The sequence below is a fragment of the Eumetopias jubatus genome, unplaced genomic scaffold (genome assembly GCF_037043125.1).
Source record: "Eumetopias jubatus isolate StellerSeaLion01/CBP00866 unplaced genomic scaffold, mEumJub1_p1.0 scaffold_5, whole genome shotgun sequence".
NCBI lineage: Eukaryota > Metazoa > Chordata > Mammalia > Carnivora > Otariidae > Eumetopias > Eumetopias jubatus.
Genome location: NW_028274811.1, coordinates 112,293,346 through 112,308,770, shown reverse-complemented (window position 1 = coordinate 112,308,770; position 15,425 = coordinate 112,293,346). Strand labels below are relative to the sequence as shown.

Below are 15,425 nucleotides of genomic sequence, written 5' to 3'. Positions count from 1 at the left end.
CAAGTGCCTGAGAGAAAGCCAGCCTCCTCCCCGGGTTCTAAGGCTGGGGCCCAGGGTCCAGGCATAATCCCACTGTAATTGGCTCAGCCTTGAGCATGAGACCAAGTTGGCCCAATCAGAATGGAGACCTTGACTTTTATTTTGCAAATGGCGAGTTCTTGAACAGGAAACAAACAAATAAACAAAACCCACCCAGTGCTGGTGATTGACGGGGAGACAGCAAAGTGCACAGAAGTTGGTAGCTATTTATTGCACTGAAAACACCAGTAAAACAGACACCCCTTCTTCCCCCCTCCCACCCAATAGCAGAAGTTTTGAGCAGTGGTCATTCAAGTTCACAGCCACATATTTAAAAAAAAAAAAAGAAAGAAAGAAAAGAAAAAGGAAGAAAGAAAAGGAAAGAAAGAACTGAAACAAATCCCCAAACCAATAATAACAAAGAAACCAGCACGGGGAGTCTGGCAAACACATTTCCCCACCCCACCCCCAAGGATCTCCCCTTGGGAGACAGGAGGCCAGGATTAGCGCCACAGTGTGCACAATCCTGGGAGAATACTTTCCTATGGAGGTGTTTGCATGCTGGAGCCTAGGTCTGGTCTTAGGCCTGGATTTTTTTTTTTTTTTTTTTTTTTTTGCATCTACAGGATGTTTTAGAGGAGCAGCGTTTCACTGTCTGGTGGCGGTGGGCTCTGGGCCGCTTTGTCTGCCCACCTCCCCTGCGTGCCGCCTCGGGATCACGCTGGTGCCCTGTGGTCCACACTGGCTGACTACCCACCCATCAGAGTGGCCTTCCTCGTGGAGGCCGTTTCCTCCCGGGGTAGGGACCTGCCTCCATTTTGCTGGCACTTGGAATGGGACACAGTGGATAGGAGGCACGAGACATGTCAGCAAATAGGAATCGGGACATTGGCGTCCTCCAGCTCAGTTCCCTCTGGTGGAAAAACCCAGGGCCAGAGCAGGAAAAGGACTTGCCCAAGGTCACACAGCAAGTCTGGTCAGAACTGGGAATGGAATCTATTAACCCCCAAAGCATGGCTCTTTTCCTGCAGTCCACTGCTAATAAGCAGTCAACAGGCACCAAAGAGGGGAATGAGGGCCAGGTGGGGGCATGCAGGGGGGCTGGCCAGGCCCAGAACAAAGCAGGAGTCTAGCCAGTGACTAACCCTGTCAGTTCTCACAGGTATATTGGGCTTCGCTTGACCGTCCCGTTGGATCCACCATCAGCCCTGCAGCAGAGGCTGGGCAGGAATATTTAACCTTTCACTGATGGGGAAACTGAGGCTGAGAAAGGGACCGGACTTGGTCTTGGTAATTGCAGCATCCCCTGTGAAGGCCACACCCTCATCTTGGGCTTGGGGATTGCTGTGGAAGCTGGCAGCTCCACAGGGAGGCAGGTGGTCTTACCGCTGGGACGCTGGGGTCACTGGGCCTTACTGGGAAGCCCTCCGGACCCGGGGCGGGCCAAGTGCCTGCCCCCTGGGCCTCGGCAGCAGGGTGTCTGCCAAGGATGGAGGCCAGTGACCAACCAATTTGGAGAGCAGGAAGCCCAGGCAGCCTCTTTCCTGGCCTGCAGCCCCAGTCCAGCCTGCCTCCCCTGTCCCCGGGGGCAGCTTGTAGAGAAAAGGGCCCAGCAGACATTTCATGATCAGGGGAAACTCAGAAAGTCCTGGATCGAACATCCCCACCAGTCCTCCAGCCAACACCCAGGACTCCCCAGAGGTTCGGGGGAACCAGGGCCTCCTCCAAATCCCTGGGGCTGTAGCTCTTCCTCCCCTAAAATCCTCCAGAGGGGACAGTATCTCATGCTGGCAAAACACGGCCACACAGAGGCCAAAAAGCACAGAGAGGCGGCAACATAATTCCGAGTTGGACACTGAGAATACAACCTCTATTTTTTTTTTTTTTTGTCCAAAACATGTAGATTGGTTTTGCTGAGTGTTTTTCTTCTTTTCCTTTTTTTTTTTTTTAACATACTTACTGCATATAAAGTCATGCAAAGAAAACAGTGCAGACAGTAGATCCTAGTGGATGTGCCAAGGCATTCCACATCAGAGTCAATCCCGGGGAAGAGGGAAAGAAGGGAAAAGAAAGAGATTCGAACCCACGGCTGCAGGACGAGGCGTGAAGAGGAAAAATTCCAGTGCTCTGCTTGGACCAGCAGATGCAGAGGGGAAAGGCAATGAAGACACATGCTCGTGAACCCCCAAAGACTGGGGGAGGGGCTGGGGGGGCACACATGGATGCGGTGGGATGAAATCCTGGGAACCTCAGTTTGGGAGGCAAGCAAAAAAAAAAAAAAAAAAAAGATATTTCTGTCCTGACAACCTCCCCACTCTCTCTGCCCTGATTTGCTGTTTCTTAGCACTAACATCTGGTGTTTCTACAGTCCTGAAAGGAACCTTGGGACCAAAATGTCAGCGAGGCCCTCCCCCCGCCCCCGCCCCGTCCCCAGGGCTGAGTCCACCTCGGCCCCAGATAACCACAGGTGACAGAGTGCATCTCAGAGATGACATGAAAAAAAAAAAAAAAGACCTAGAACAGAAAAAAACTAGCCCTCACCCCTCTTCCCACCTCCCTTCCCAACTCAACCCGACCCTCCTCGCTATAATTTGAGAGGTTTAGTTATTACATAAATATCCATGAACGCAAAATCCATTTACGAAACACACAGAAGTTTGGCTATAAAAAGGCATGCGGTCCGAGTAGAAGTGATACCTAATCGTTGCCTTCTTTGCCCCCAAAAAGCAATCAGATTCTCTCCCTCCGATGTGACGAAGCTGGAATTCTCCCGGACTGATGGAAGGGTGGAATGGGCGTTACTGTCGGAGGTAAACATCAGCCGAAGGCAGAAGGAAAGAGTGGGGGGCACCCTGAGAGGATCGTGCTCCACACACTGAAGGAGAAGGGTCCGCACGGACAGAGGACGGGGCGGGATGGGGGAAGAGCTAGGGAGGCAGTGTGAGGTGGGGGCTCCTGGTGTCTGCTCCTCTCTCACCCTCTCCCACAGGGGAGGCTGGCTCACAGGGCTGGGGGGACCCTGGAAGGGAGAGACAGGGAGATGGGGGGCGGATGCCACATTCTTCCTGATTCTGCCCCTCTTTCTCCTCAGCCCCTGGGGGGACACACAGCTGGGCATTCTAGCCTACAGCCAAGGCAAGACCAGGCGGACAACAGCCAGGAGGGGAAGTCCTCAGAGCCAGCACCCAGGGCACCCAGGGCACCCAGGCCTGAGGAAGCCCCGCCCTGGCAGGGGACACAGAGCCAGCGTGACAGGTGGTGGCAGGGAGACGTGCCACTTGCTCGGAAGTCGTGATAGCTTTTGTGAGCAGGCAGATTCTCTTGACGTAGGTGTGATGGTGATGGTGATGATAGTGGTAGTGGGGTGATGTGATTGGGGGAGTTCCAGCAAAATCCAAGTGGGAGAACCAACAGCCACATTCCATGAACGAAGAATAAATCTCTGCAGTACAGGGCCCCCGGCCTGGTCCTTCAGCTGTAAGAAATGGTATGTGTGGTGGGTAATGCAGGTGCTTCTGAGGGCGGCCTGTTTTCCTTGGGCAACCACCCTGCACCCCCCATCCTTACATGGGGCTGACGCTGCTTCCTGCCGGTCCCACCCAGCTTCCCCCCTCCCCCAGGGAACCTGCAGGTCTGGTCTCCTCCCTGTGGTCCTCCAGCCCCCACCCCGTGGCCTTCCAGCAGCCAAGTTCCCCAGCATGTCCCCCTCCAGACTGACACCACCCCATTCCTTTAAACTGTCTCAGATGACAGATGGCAGGAAGGAGGGGCTCTTACTGGGGCAGGACGGAGGGCGCCCCAGATCTGTGGAAGTGGACGATCTGCCATTTGCCGTCCCGGCGGTGCCAGACGCGGGTCTCCTCCGACTGGGCCGTGCGGGGGATGCCGCCCGCATCCAGGTACTGCGTGATGCGGATGTAGGCGATGCAGGCCGACTCGTCGCCCATCAGATGGATATGGGGGTTCAGGATGGTGGTGTGCACGGGCTTGCTGTTCCGAGACCACACTGGAGGTGGGGATGGGAGGGGGCAGAGGAGATGCAACTGGGGGCCTCCTGTGTCCCTTCCTTCACTTCCCCATCTCCCAATGACCCTCTCAGCAGAGGCACCCCCGCCTGCCTCATTTCCACAGGAGGGGTCTCTGTGACAGGGCTCAGCTAGGAGTCAAGGCAGAACTTCTAGATGGCTAGAGCAGATCCCAGATTTCAGACATGCCAATTCTTTAAACACAGGGGAATGGGATTTTAAAATCACAGTATCTCAGACGCACAGAAGTATAGGGCTATGATTATAGAATCAGATGAACTTAGACCAGAGTCTCAACCCCAGGTTCCCTACAGAGGCCAGGCAAGTACATAAACGAGGGGGGTGAGTGGGGTATAAGATGCTAAATGGCAACAGACCCTTTGCCTCTGGGTCAGGGAGCGAGTGATAGGGAGTGGCAGAGACTGTGGTGAAGAGCGCACCCTGTCCCACCTGCAGGGGGCGCCCTGTCCACAACTTCCCTGGTGGCTGCTCTGTGAGTAGTTGACCCTTGAACGATGGGGGGAGGGGGGGGAGTTAGCCCCACCCCCACCCCCCACTTGAAAATCCACATATAACTTGACTTCCCCAATACTTAACTGCTAATAACTTTCTGTTGACTGGAAGCCTTATCGGTAACATCAACAGTCAACCCACATTTTGTATGTTATTTGTATTATTATGTTATATTCTTACAATACGGTAAGCTAGAGGAAAGAAAACGTTATTAAGAAAATCACAAGGATGGGGTGCCTGGGTGGCTCAGTTGTTAAGCGTCTGCCTTCAGCTCAGGTCATGATCCCAGGGTCCTGGGATCGAGCCCCGCATCGGGCTCCCTGCTCAGCGAGAAGCCTGCTTCTCCTTCTCCCGCTCCCCCTGCTTGTGTTCCCTCTCTCACTGTGTCTCTCTCTGTCAAATAAATAAATAAAATCTTTAAAAAAGAAAAAAAAGAAAATCACAAGGAAGAGAAAATATATTTATTTTCTCTGTATTTATTGGGGAAAATGTGTGTATAAGTGGACCTGCACAGTTCCAACCTGTGTTGTTCAAGTGTCAGCTCTAAGTTGTTCAAGTGTCAGCTCTAAGTGGAACCCACATTTGCCACACCTGATTTTTCAGGAGAATGTGGAAATCTGGATTTTTATGTGAAAAGGCATCATTTTTATTATTGGTCTCTAATTCAAATTTAAAACCTCATGCAGGCCACGTGAAGCATATATGCAGTCCAGATATGGCCTGTGGACCTCTGATTTGCCACTCCTGTTCCAGATATATGGAATTATGGAAACCTGAGTCATATTAAAATTGTAGAATTCTAGGATCTTGGAATTGTAAGATGGAATTGGTGGTCATGGGGTGAGGTCATGGAGCTTTCCAGAGTCAGGCAGAAAGGCATAACTCTTCTAATCATGACAGAACCGAGAAAAGTACCTGAAGCCAGCTTTCTCTATGCAAAATATGAGCCACTGTTATTATTATTATTATTAATCATTATTTTTTTGGTTCTAGGAACTTTCCATTTTTTTTCAGCAAGATAGAAAACAAAAGCACAGAAAGACAATGACCCAGGGCGAGGCTGGACAGGGCTCACCAGGGTCCCAGGCTTCAGAGGAACCCTCATGCCTTCTCTTAGTGTAGCCCAAATGTAGGTCCAAATCCCACAGAGAACCAGTTTAAAATATACACTGCCCATCTCCTCTCTTGAAGATGACAATTCAAAAATCTATGCTATTCAAAAGGCTCTTTGCCCTTCCCCACCCTCTGATTCTGATGCCCAGCCAGGTTTGTGAGCCATGGGTTTCCTGGAAAATGTAAAACTTCTTTTTTTTTTTTTTAGGACTACTGAAAGCATCCCTAACGTTATAATCACACTATACCCAGGCTTTGGCTACAGAACAACAAATCACTCAGTCTTACATATATAGACTAACAGACTGTTACCACTTGGCGTTCTCAGAGAGAATGTAGAGTTTTTGCATTATAGGCTTAGGAGTGACCTCAGAGGTCAGAGGTCACCGAGTGGCCTTCCTACAAAATGCAAGGAGGCCTCTGTAAGCATCCTCGACAGCAAACAGGGCTGGAGGCACTCAGGAGCATCTAGTTCAATGCATCCATTCAACACATCTGGAAACTGAGGTGCAGAGAGGCAATCTGACTTGCCCCAAGCTGGGCCACTTCCTAAAAGAAATGCAATAGAACCTAAAAGAAGTCAGTGTCCAGATGGGATTGAATTAGGACAATCTCGAATGATCTCAGAAGAGACAAACAAACAAGGTCAGCATTGTTGAGGGTGCCTCGCTGTTGTTGGCAAGGGCTGGGGTTCTGGGGGACATTTGTAAAGAAATGACCACCTTAATGTGTGTTCTCTGAAAACACTATGGCCTTCTAACATCCACCCTTATAGGTCGCATGGGACAAAGGGCCAGGTCGTCCCCAGGGAAAAACAGGCAGGATGGTGGGACTCGGCCCTGGGGCCAGAAGTTGCTCTGGGTCTCGCACTCATGGGCCCTTTGGCATTCAAACCGAGAATCCCAGGGGCCGGTGTTGTGAGGGGTGCCCACTGCCTGGATGCAGGCCCAGAGCTAGGTCAGCCTTCTCTTTGTGTTTATTATCCCTGGGCCCTTAGAGCCGGCTCAGCCTGGTTTCCGCTCCGCTCAGTGGGGATTGGGGAGTTCACTCTGGGAAACCAGCACCTCCAGAAGACAGACCTGTATAGAGGTGGCCATGGTGATCAGCCAGGGAGCTCCAGGGTGATGGGGGAAAACTTGGGTCCAGCCACCTCTCTTCACATGAAAATCTAACCTCCACTGCTAGGCTTGGAGTATCAGAGTTTTATTAATCAAGGAAAAAGGCAACTTCTTTCTTCACAGCTTGTTGGGGGTGTTCTTGGACCACTCTAGTCTATAAGGTCAGTCTAACTGGGTGCAGGCAGGAGAGGACTGTCTGGCTGGGGGCTGCTAACACGCAGATGAGAGGGGGCAGCCCGGGGCAGGGATGGGGAGGAACGAGTCAGGACTGGGTTCTGCCACTGACTTTCTGGGTTCCTTCGGATGAGTCACTTACCCTCTCTGGGCCTCAGTTTCCCCTTCTGGGTGAGTTATAGCTGGACTAGATCCTATTTCAGTCACTTAAATACCGCCTTTGTTTTTGCTATCGACTTGTACTTACTTCATTAAAATATTTTCTTGAATCAATACACTTTATTAATTGATGTAAATGTATTTTAAAAGAAAACTTTCTAGCACAATCAATAATGAACAACCGGTATCACAGAGTACAACTTTAATCATAAATCCAGTGTAAATGAAATAAAGCTATGTAATCCTCTTGCCTACAAGGGATCTGAATCTGAGACTGTTCTTTCTTTGCTGGAGAAGTAAATGAGGCAGTGTGAGAGAGGGGTTTAGCGCCCAGCCGAGCCTTTCCCCCTGATGAAGCCGGACATATTGAAAGAGGATTTAGAAAGGGACCAGCTTGCTCACTGTGCGAACCAGTGCTATTTTAAGTGGTGCCCACATGCACCGGAAATCATCTTGCGTAGCCTCAATGGTATATGCCTTCCTTTTGGGGTACCCTGGGTATGCCACTTCTCAGGGCCTTCCTCTAGGTCCTGAGCTAGATGAGTCTAACCTGCACTTGCTTTGGTTCGTCCCCGTCTGACCCCTGGCCAAGGTGAGACATGGACACAGGCAGAAAGCGCCCTAGGTCAGGCCCAGCCTCAGCCCCCTGACAGCCCCTGGTTGCAAAGCTGCCAGGGTCTCTCCTGCAGAGGAGAGACCCAGGAAGGACAGACAGGCGGACAGAGACCTAGACATACAGGCAGGGGCACAGCAGTGTGAGCTCGGGTCCCCTCCTCTTCCGTGGACTGCCCACCCACAGGCATAACAGCCCACCAGCCAGCTTGTGACCAGTTGGGCAGCTGGGGTGGCCCCAGGCCTCTAGATGGTTGTAACGTGGATGCATGCCCAGGCAGGAAGCCTCCCTTATCTGTAAACTGAGAATAAAGGCCCTGCCCACGCCCTCCCCGGGGCAGGGGCAGGAGAGGGCTGGAAGGGCTTGTCACACTTGTCCCAGGTCCCCATCCTCAGCCACAGGAGGGATGGCTGGCAGTCAGACAGGCCCAGGTTACGAGAGGGAACCAAGATGGTACCAACCCCTGTCCACACGGGATCTTCCTCTTCGTTGGCTCCTGAGCTGCCCCGGGGGCCCTGCCCGTCACCCTGCTGTGCCATCCGGCAGGACATGGAACGAGAGCAGACAACAGGCACCCCAGAGAGAAGGGATTGCTCACAGTTTTCAAAATAGAATCGATGGAAGTCCAGGCCCTCGACCAGGTTCCCCAGGGCCTCAGGTTCGAAAGCCGTCATCCCGGGGTCACACATCTTCCTAGGGGGAGGAAGTCAGAGGAAAGAGGGGTTGGGGTGGCCTCTTGGGGCCACCCTCTCACTCCAGGGGCCTGGACTGGAGGAGGGTGGGCCTGTGACATTGGAGGGATTGCGCCCATGTCACAGGATCAGTGGGGTCAGTGGGTGGGACCGGGCTTGCGAACTGTACCGTGAGGCACCCACCGCCCACCAGGGGGTGCCACTTAGAACTCAGAAGCCTGGGTTCTCGCTGGTCATAAGACCCCCAGCACCAAGCAAGAGCACCACGAGGGGCCGCGAAGCGTCGTGCGCAGCACTCAGGCGCTGGCCGCGGTAACTCAGCCTGTAGGCTCCTCTCCACATCGCATCTCCCCGCCCAGGGCAGCAGGGCCCAGAGGGGCTTTTCCCAATTTGCCTTCCGGGGGGGGGGGGGGGGGAGGACTTTTTCCTTCACGTGAAAGTGACTTCTGCTCGCAGAGCAGGTACGTCCCTGGAGGGGGTGCGTTTTGCTTCCTTAAAGGTGCCCGTTTTGCCCTCAGTGTGATCCTCAGTTTCCTCTTCTGTAACGTTAGGAAAATAGCCTTCCATGAAGTCATGCTTGGGAGGAAGGCGTGTATTTTCAGCTCAGAGCTCCCTTCCAGGTCTCAGCCTTCTGGGGAACCCTGACAACCAGGTTGAGGAAGGAAAAAAACTGTCTCCCCCACCCCCCAGGCCTCTGGAATCTGTGGCGCAACACAGACCCCCGTTACAGTGACAGTGCAGCCAAGCACAGGAAGTACCTCAGGACAAGCAAAGATCCCAAGCTGGGAAGGGACCGGAGCCACCGGGAGGACAGGTATCGGGCCCTGTGTTGTCTGAGTTGGACACTGTGGTGACTGCAGGGCACTCTATCCCTGCTCTTCCCTGATGGTCCTGTCTGTGTGACCCCAGACGACTCGCGTCTCCACTCAGCACCTCAGATTCTCCAAGTGGATTGGGAGGGGCTGGGGGCCCTGCTCAGACCAAATGAGATGCTTGAGACCCTTCAGTTCCAGAAGCCTTCAAGGTTGCGGGCCTGAGCTCCGAGTGTTGGGGAGACTGAGCACCCTCACTGGAGAAGCCCTTCTCCAGGAGGTCTCTGGTGCCCCTGACTCTGAAGCAACTCAGAGACCACTTGCTCCAAGTCCATTATATATCTAGGGATACTGAGGCTCGGCGAGTGAGGGTTACACAGGGCCAGACTCGGGATACCACAGGCTCCAGAGGTCATGGCACGGGGTCAGAACCTAGAGTAGGCTGCACATGCCAGGGAAAGTGACATCACAGAGGTGGGAGGGGGGTCCCCAGAAATGGCACTGCGGGGAGGGGGCTGGGGTCCACAGAAACCGCCTCTCTTTCCCTCCCTCCCTGGCTGTATCTTTCCAGAGATAGTCTCAGGCTCTTCCCGTGGCTGATTTAGCTCTCTTGAGGGCTGGCGGCAAGACCTGTTTAACGTCATGTTTCTGTGCTTTTTAGGCTTTACCCAGGTAAAGTCACAAACGTGCACGTGTGGACAAGTGCATGCACACACGCATCCATGCGGCCTCAGTCTCACACCTGTACCTTCTAGAGTCCTGGTTCCTCCGAGAGAAGCAGTAGATTGCTGGGGCTTTGCCACCCGCTGCTGCTGAAACCCTCCCACAATTAAAACGCACCTTGCCTGCCTTTGGAAGACAAACTTAAGCTCCTGGGCCCAGTGGAAACTGGGAACCAGCTGCCCAAGACCCAAATCCCAGTTAGGTTATTCTTACCTCACCTAAACCCAACAGGCACGGGTCATTCTGCCTCAGTTGGCAGCTTTTGTCCACCAAAAAGCATGTGTGGGGTCTTGTCAGCCCTAGCTGAGATGTTGAGGCCTTAGCCCAGAATCCTCCCGCTCCCTGGCGTGGGCCTGCTTCTGGGCCAAACCAGGCCGGGGGGGGGGGGGTGGCCACTAAGGGGCGCTCCAGCCCAGCCTTTGCACACAGCTGCCCCTTGACAGGCTGGTCCAGGTGGGTAGGGGACATCTCCTACCATCTGTTTCATTTTATGTTATTTTTGGACACTTGGCCTTATTCCTCAGAGGATTTAAGGTTCTGTTTGAGGTTCTTTTGCTCGCCTCTGCTCACTGGAGGACGCACCCTATGGGTTCCTGCCTACTCCTGCCCACCTGAGGTCAGAGGCCTGAGGAGGTGCAGGGTGAGGAGCAGGCCCATGCAGCAGGTCTGAGGAGAGGCCCGCCTCCCTCCCCTCCTTCCCCGCTCATCTCCTGCGGGTGCCCGTGCTGTGGTGGGGAAGCAAAGGAGTTTGGTTGGAGTTCCTCCTGGGGAACAAGAGATGAGGAGGACCGAGATAGAGTATTGTGAACAGAAAGCTTCATTAAAGCATAAGGTCTAAATGCAAAACAGAAGTATGAGTTCAGTCTGGTTCACGGCACATGCAGAGTGAGTGACTGAGGGTCAGAGACGAGGACCCCCAAAGTTAGCCATCAGCGCCCCCTGAACAACGATCCAGGCAGGACATGCAGAATGGACCCAGCCGACTCACGTGTAGGACTCAAAATCTCCATTGCTTATGGCTTCAATCAGCTGCTCTGTCACTTTAATAATCTCCTGTTTCCGCACTGTAAGGCAGGAGGAGACACAGAGAAATGATAGTAATAATAATGAAGCACCAACTACCATTTTCTGAGTCCCTATCATAGGCCAGGCCCTGCGCTAGGATCTGAGGACCTCGTAGAGACAGTCTCTGTTAGCCTCACATTATCCCTGGGAGGTCGGTATCATTACTCCCATTTCACAGAAGCAGAAACTGAGGCCCAGAAAGGTGGAGAAAGCTGGGAAATTTCCCTCAGCTGCAAAGGGCAGAGCCAGTGTCCCGGTTTGCAGCCTTTACCTCGGTGAAGCATGCATGGTGGATGTTCTGACGTTAGGCCTGATGGGAAGCCAGGCTGACTCCAAAATACGCTTCTCTGCCCCTTGCTTTGCCACCTGAATCAAAAACTGGGTCAACAGCGGTGGTTGTCACTAGCAGCCACGAACCAGGGGCTCTCCCTGGGCCCAAACTGGGGCCCTTAAGGAAGGTCTTAGGGCTTACTCATCCCTTAGGTCTGGGTGAGCTTTTTGTTCCATTTGGGGGCCGATAGGAATCAGGCACTGAGGGGTTCCGCACTTTCTAGCCATAATGAATCCCGGTTGCTGAGACCTGGCCTCCGCTGTCCACCCTGAAACGACGAATCGCTGGTCTTTCTGGTAGAGGCTTAGGCATCCGCTTTCACATTAGATGTGTGCTGTTCTGAGCCCCAGTTTTCCCAGCTGTGAAATGGAAACAGCACCACCTCTCGTCCCTCCAGTGCCAAACCCAGACTTGAGTACCAGACAGACTTCACGTCAGTCCCGGCGCAGGTCCTCACAAGCTGTGTGACGCGGCCACAGGGTTCCTGCGCTGTCCGACCGAGACAACAGCGCCCCCTCCCGGTGATGAGGTAACGAGGTGGCATGAGGCGCTGCGCACCAAGCGCCTGGCACACAGTAGGTACACACTTTTAAGCGCTGCCACTTCCTGCCTCCTCCTACACAGGTGGCCACACCCGCTCTTCACAGACACCCCGGGAGGTCAGCAAGGCCAGCACCCCCCGATCTGATGCACGCGGAGACTGAGCCTCGGTGACGGAGGAATTTGGAGCTGGGTGTCCTGGCTCCCAGCAGGATTGTCCCACCGGAAGCCTGGCGCAGTTCCCTGGGGCAGGCTCTCCCCACCACAGGTCCAAGCTTCACTTGCAACCCTGTCAGCTGGCTGGCCTACGGAGCAGCCTCCGGTGAGGTACGTGGGCACGTTGCCATGTCTTAGTCTGAGACGGAGGGAGGGGAGCACGCCTGGCTGAGGCCCTGTCCCTGCCCCTTTCCTCACCACTGCCCGTGCCACCCTACCCCATCTGCGGCCGGGGAGCTCACCTCAGGCCCAGAGGACACAGAATCCTACAACATCCAGGCTGAAAGAACCTGTGGGGACCAGGGACTCAGCCTCCTTTTCAAACTGTGGGGGAAATGGAGGCCCAGGAAGGGGTTGACTTGCCCAAGGACATAGAACACCTTGGTGCAGAGTCTGGCTCCCAGCCCAGGGCGTTTTCCACAGGACCCCCCACGCCCCTCCACCCCGTGCTCCCTGACGGGTTAGGCCCGCACACTTGTCTATTTCCCAACTCAGAGACGTGCTTCATGGAAGCTGGGCTATGGCTGCCCTTGTCACACTGGACGCCTGGACCTGGAATGGACCCGGCCCCACAGGCATTCCGCACTGCACGAACAAGCGCACTAGGCATTACGCTGTGTGCTCAGCCTGCAGCATCTGGAAGTTTCATGGCATGGCTTCATGTGGCTATCACTTCCACGTCAGAGTTGGACAAGCCGGAGGTGAGAGAGGTTGACTAGCCTGCTGTGGGGGGCCGACCGCCCCCACCAGAGTTCGCGGTCCCAAAGCCCGTCACACTCTCCTCAGGGCAGGGGCCCTGTGCCCAGCATGGCTCTTGGCACACGGTGGGTGCTCTGTAGACATAATGGTCACTATCTTCAATGTCAGTAGCACAGTGAGGGGCTAATCCTTTATCTCCTGGCTCTGCTAAGATTTACCAGGGCTGGGGCTAAGCCGGTCTTGGGCCATGAGACTGAGGCCTTGCCTGGGGCGGGGGCAGAGGAGGCAGGAATGAATGAATCAGTGGGGGGACCAAACCAGGGCCTGGGGCTGCTGTCTTTGCCCTGTGTGCTGGAATCTACCAAGTTGCCAGGGGGGTCTCTGTCCCTTGGAGCCCAAGAGACTGGCCTGCTGCCCAACTCTGCCTTCCTTCATGGAGACCAAGGGCAAGAAGACACCCATCCCTGCCAGGAGACTCCTCATTCCACTCCCACTCATGATCCGGGTGATGATCCAGAGCGGATCCATGTGCTCCCGGCAGGCCATAGGACCTGTGCCACCTCCTAGCTTTCTCTACACAGACGTTAAGATTCCTTCCAGCCTGACATTCCATGAGCCTGTGCTTAATTAATGCCCTACCTCCCGTGGGCTCCTTCTCACTGCCATCCCAGAGACACTAGGAAAATGGTCAGGGGCCTGGATTCTGGTGCCAGACTCCCTGGGTTTGGATCCTGACTCTGCTACTCAGTAACTGTGACCTTGGGCAAAGTACTTCTCCATGCCTCAGTTTTCCCGTATGTATAACAGAGCTTCTAATGGTACTTACCTCACAGGGTGGTTCTAAGGACTGAGTTAAGGATGCATCAGTAGAAATAACTAACACATATATGGTTCTAAGAACCGGCTACTGTTCCAAGCCCTTTCTATCAACTCATTTATGTCAATAATGATGCATAATATAAAGCATTTAGAGGAGTGCCTGGCAGTCCGTGAATAAGAGCTATGATTATTATCATCTGGAAATCTCTGAATTGGAAGTTCTCCCTGAGGACAGCCTCTGGTCTCTAGCCAGGGCATGGATGCTTCCCAGCAGCCTGAGATGTGATGGATGCTTCCATCTTGGTTGGAACTTTGGGGCTTGCAGCCTGCCAGGAAGCCTGACACACTGTCGGGCATCTCTCCCTTTGCACCCACCTCCTTCTTCTTTAAAGTCAGACTCTCCCCTCTGAAAGCCCCTTGCTTTCTGGGGCCCCAAAGGGTGCACCTGCTTCCCCAGACCCAATGCCCTCCCCCTCTACTAGTCTTCTCTTTCTAGGGCTGAAAGCCTCCAGGATAGGGTTTGCAGGATCTGAGTTAAGCTGGCCATCTACTCTTTGAGGGTGCTTGAGCTGCTTAAATGCTTCCCTGAGTGTTAGCACACAATCCTCAATGTGGCTTGAATATTGCAGAATATCAGGTCTGGGGCAGAACTCTCTATCCTCTCCCCAATTCTGGACACTATACCTCTATTAATGCATCCAGAGACAATGCCTGACTTGGCTGTGCCTCTAGCCACTCAGAACATCAAGTTTGCCAACAGTGGAAGGCTAGTGGGCAGAAATCTCCCTAGTAGCTTCATCTCTAGGACAGAAGATCTGGGAATCTGGTGCTTCTTAGATCTGGAGAAACTCACTTTGGTTTTGGGTCCCTTCCATGTCCTCAGCAGTCCTGTTGCTGTGAGAGATTCATTCAGCAGCTTCTCAGCAGCAACCTCTGGCATTTCTCATCTGCCATCCAGGAGTGCTCTCGTTCAGATGGGAAAGCTGAGGCCCCAGAGAGGTTATGGCACTCTCCGAAGGTCACACAGCATGCTGAGGCTCAGATGGGATCAGCACTCCTGGCTGGTATTTCCCAGAAGGTCTCTGCCTAGATTCTGAGGCAGCTCTTTGGGTTGGGGAGGAAATTAATTTTTCATGCAACTGACCAGTAGGAGGTAGGGAAGTGGGAAGGAAGCCTGGCAGAGCCCCGTCCGCGCAGCTCAGGGGGCCAGAGGCCTGTGCATTAAGCCTGAGGTGCTCTGAAATATTAATGTCTCTTTCTTTGCTCAGGGGAAAATGTTCCCTGGAGGATGACATTTCTAATTAACTTTAATGTTAGGTCAGAATCTACCCCACCAGCTGCTATTCTCACTTAGTGAGAAGACTTAACAAATTAACACCAGAAAATGGTTTGTTTTTTTTTTTAAACTTTCTCTGAGGCCTGAAGAAGCTGGGGGAGGCACAGGGCTCCTCTCTCCTGCCAAACACAGGGAGAAACTCCTGGCTGAGCCAGTGTCTCTTCTATCAGACATGGCCTTTTACATGTGGGAAACTGAGACAGAGAATGGGGCCCCAGTTCTGCCATTAATAACCTGGATGTGCCCTTTCTCTCTGGGCCTCAGATGCCCCTCTGTAAAAGGGTGAACTAAAATTTAAGACTCCACAAATTTTCCCATCCCGATCTCTCTAGAGCAGAGTCTAATGACAGCAAATGTGGGGCCTCAGGGATGCCACCCAGAGCCATTACCCCAGGTGGAAAATGTCTTCAATGGGTCACATTTACATTTATAACACATACAAATTTTGCATTCCTTTAC

At 53.4% G+C, this 15,425-nt stretch overlaps 1 protein-coding gene across 5 annotated transcripts in view; it reads right to left on the bottom strand.

Moving 5' to 3' along the window:
* Nucleotides 1-231: 231 nt before the first annotated feature.
* The window catches only part of CAMK2A (calcium/calmodulin dependent protein kinase II alpha), a 40,231-nt gene continuing 25,037 nt past the window's right edge, over nucleotides 232-15,425 (bottom strand). For 2 of the 5 annotated variants that reach the window (XM_088023503.1, XM_088023504.1), the window contains 3 exons: nucleotides 10,949-11,024; nucleotides 8,332-8,426; nucleotides 3,792-4,024 (listed from right to left, as the gene is read on the bottom strand). In XM_088023503.1, the coding sequence (XP_087879629.1) occupies nucleotides 3,792-4,024; nucleotides 8,332-8,426; nucleotides 10,949-11,024 (404 nt within the window). Of the gene's footprint in view, nucleotides 3,494-3,791; nucleotides 4,025-4,939; nucleotides 8,427-10,948; nucleotides 11,025-15,425 lie in introns of those variants that run through there. The other 3 variants (XM_088023502.1, XM_028106583.2, XM_028106584.2) reach the window with 2 other exon arrangements.